This window comes from Geospiza fortis, unplaced genomic scaffold (assembly GCF_000277835.1).
Source record: "Geospiza fortis unplaced genomic scaffold, GeoFor_1.0 scaffold96, whole genome shotgun sequence".
Lineage (NCBI taxonomy): Eukaryota > Metazoa > Chordata > Aves > Passeriformes > Thraupidae > Geospiza > Geospiza fortis.
The window spans coordinates 24288-25229 of NW_005054454.1; the positions used below are offsets into that span (position 1 = coordinate 24288).

The 942-nt window shown below is 70.2% G+C and overlaps 1 protein-coding gene across 1 annotated transcript in view; it reads right to left on the minus strand.

Moving 5' to 3' along the window:
• CHRNA10 (cholinergic receptor nicotinic alpha 10 subunit) overlaps window positions 1–942 on the minus strand; it is a 1320-nt gene extending 378 nt beyond the window's left edge. The window contains exons 1-2 of the mRNA XM_031062618.1: window positions 362–942; window positions 5–241 (exon numbers count right to left, since the gene is read on the minus strand). Of these exons, the coding sequence (XP_030918478.1) occupies window positions 5–241; window positions 362–926 (802 nt within the window). The 5' untranslated portion in view covers window positions 927–942. The remainder of the gene's footprint in view (window positions 1–4; window positions 242–361) is intronic.

The window sequence follows — 942 nt, forward strand, 5'->3', positions numbered from 1 at the left end:
CTCTCCCCCTCTGCCCTGGCATCCCCCGGGGCTGCCCGCCCGCCCGGCGCCCGCCGGGGGCTCTTGCAGCTCTCGCCCACCTCGTAGACGCAGCAGAGCCGGGCCAGGTGGTGCAGGATGAGCCGGCGCGCCCAGGGCGGCACGGGCCGGGCCCCCGGCCCACAGTGGTGCACGTTCATGATGAAGATGGTGAGCGCCGTGGAGGCCGTGATCATGGTCATGGTGGCGATGTAGTACTTCCCTGCGGGGGCAGCGGCGCTGGCAGGGGGCACCGGGGGTCCCACACCCCACAGGGGGTTCCGCTGCCCCCCGTGCCCAGCCCTGAGCCCAGCCCTGGCACCGAGCCCGGCCCTGGGCTCACCGATGAGCGGGACGCTCTCCGAGGGCGGCATGCTCTCGGCCACCAGCAGCTGGAACACGGTGAGGGCCAGCAGCACCGTCACCCCCAGCGACACCTTCTCCCCCGAGTCTGCGGGCAGGTAGAAGCCCAGGGGCGCCAGGAAGGAGACCATGATGCAGGGCAGGAGCAGGTTGAAGATGTAGAAGGAGGCGCGGCGGCGCAGGAGCAGGGTGTAGGTGACGTCGGGGTAGGGCTCGGAGCAGCAGCCGTAGGTGATGACATTCCTGGTGGCCGGCATGCCCAGCACCTCCCACTCCACGTTCTCCACGAAGTCCGTCAGGTCGCCGCTGTCCAGCTGGTTGCGGAGGTCGATCTGGTTCCCGTTGTGGGTCCAGGAGCCGAAGGTGAGGCGGCACTGCTGCCCGTCGAAGGGGAAGTAGGACACGTCCACCTTGCAGGAGCTCTTGGTGATGGCGGGCGAGTCCCAGGTGATGTGCCCGTCGGAGCGCAGCACCACGTTGGTCTCCATGGAGCCGCCGAAGTGCTCGTCGGCGCTGGGCAGGGACGGGTGCCCGTGGGGCCACATCCCCTCCCTGTGGCCC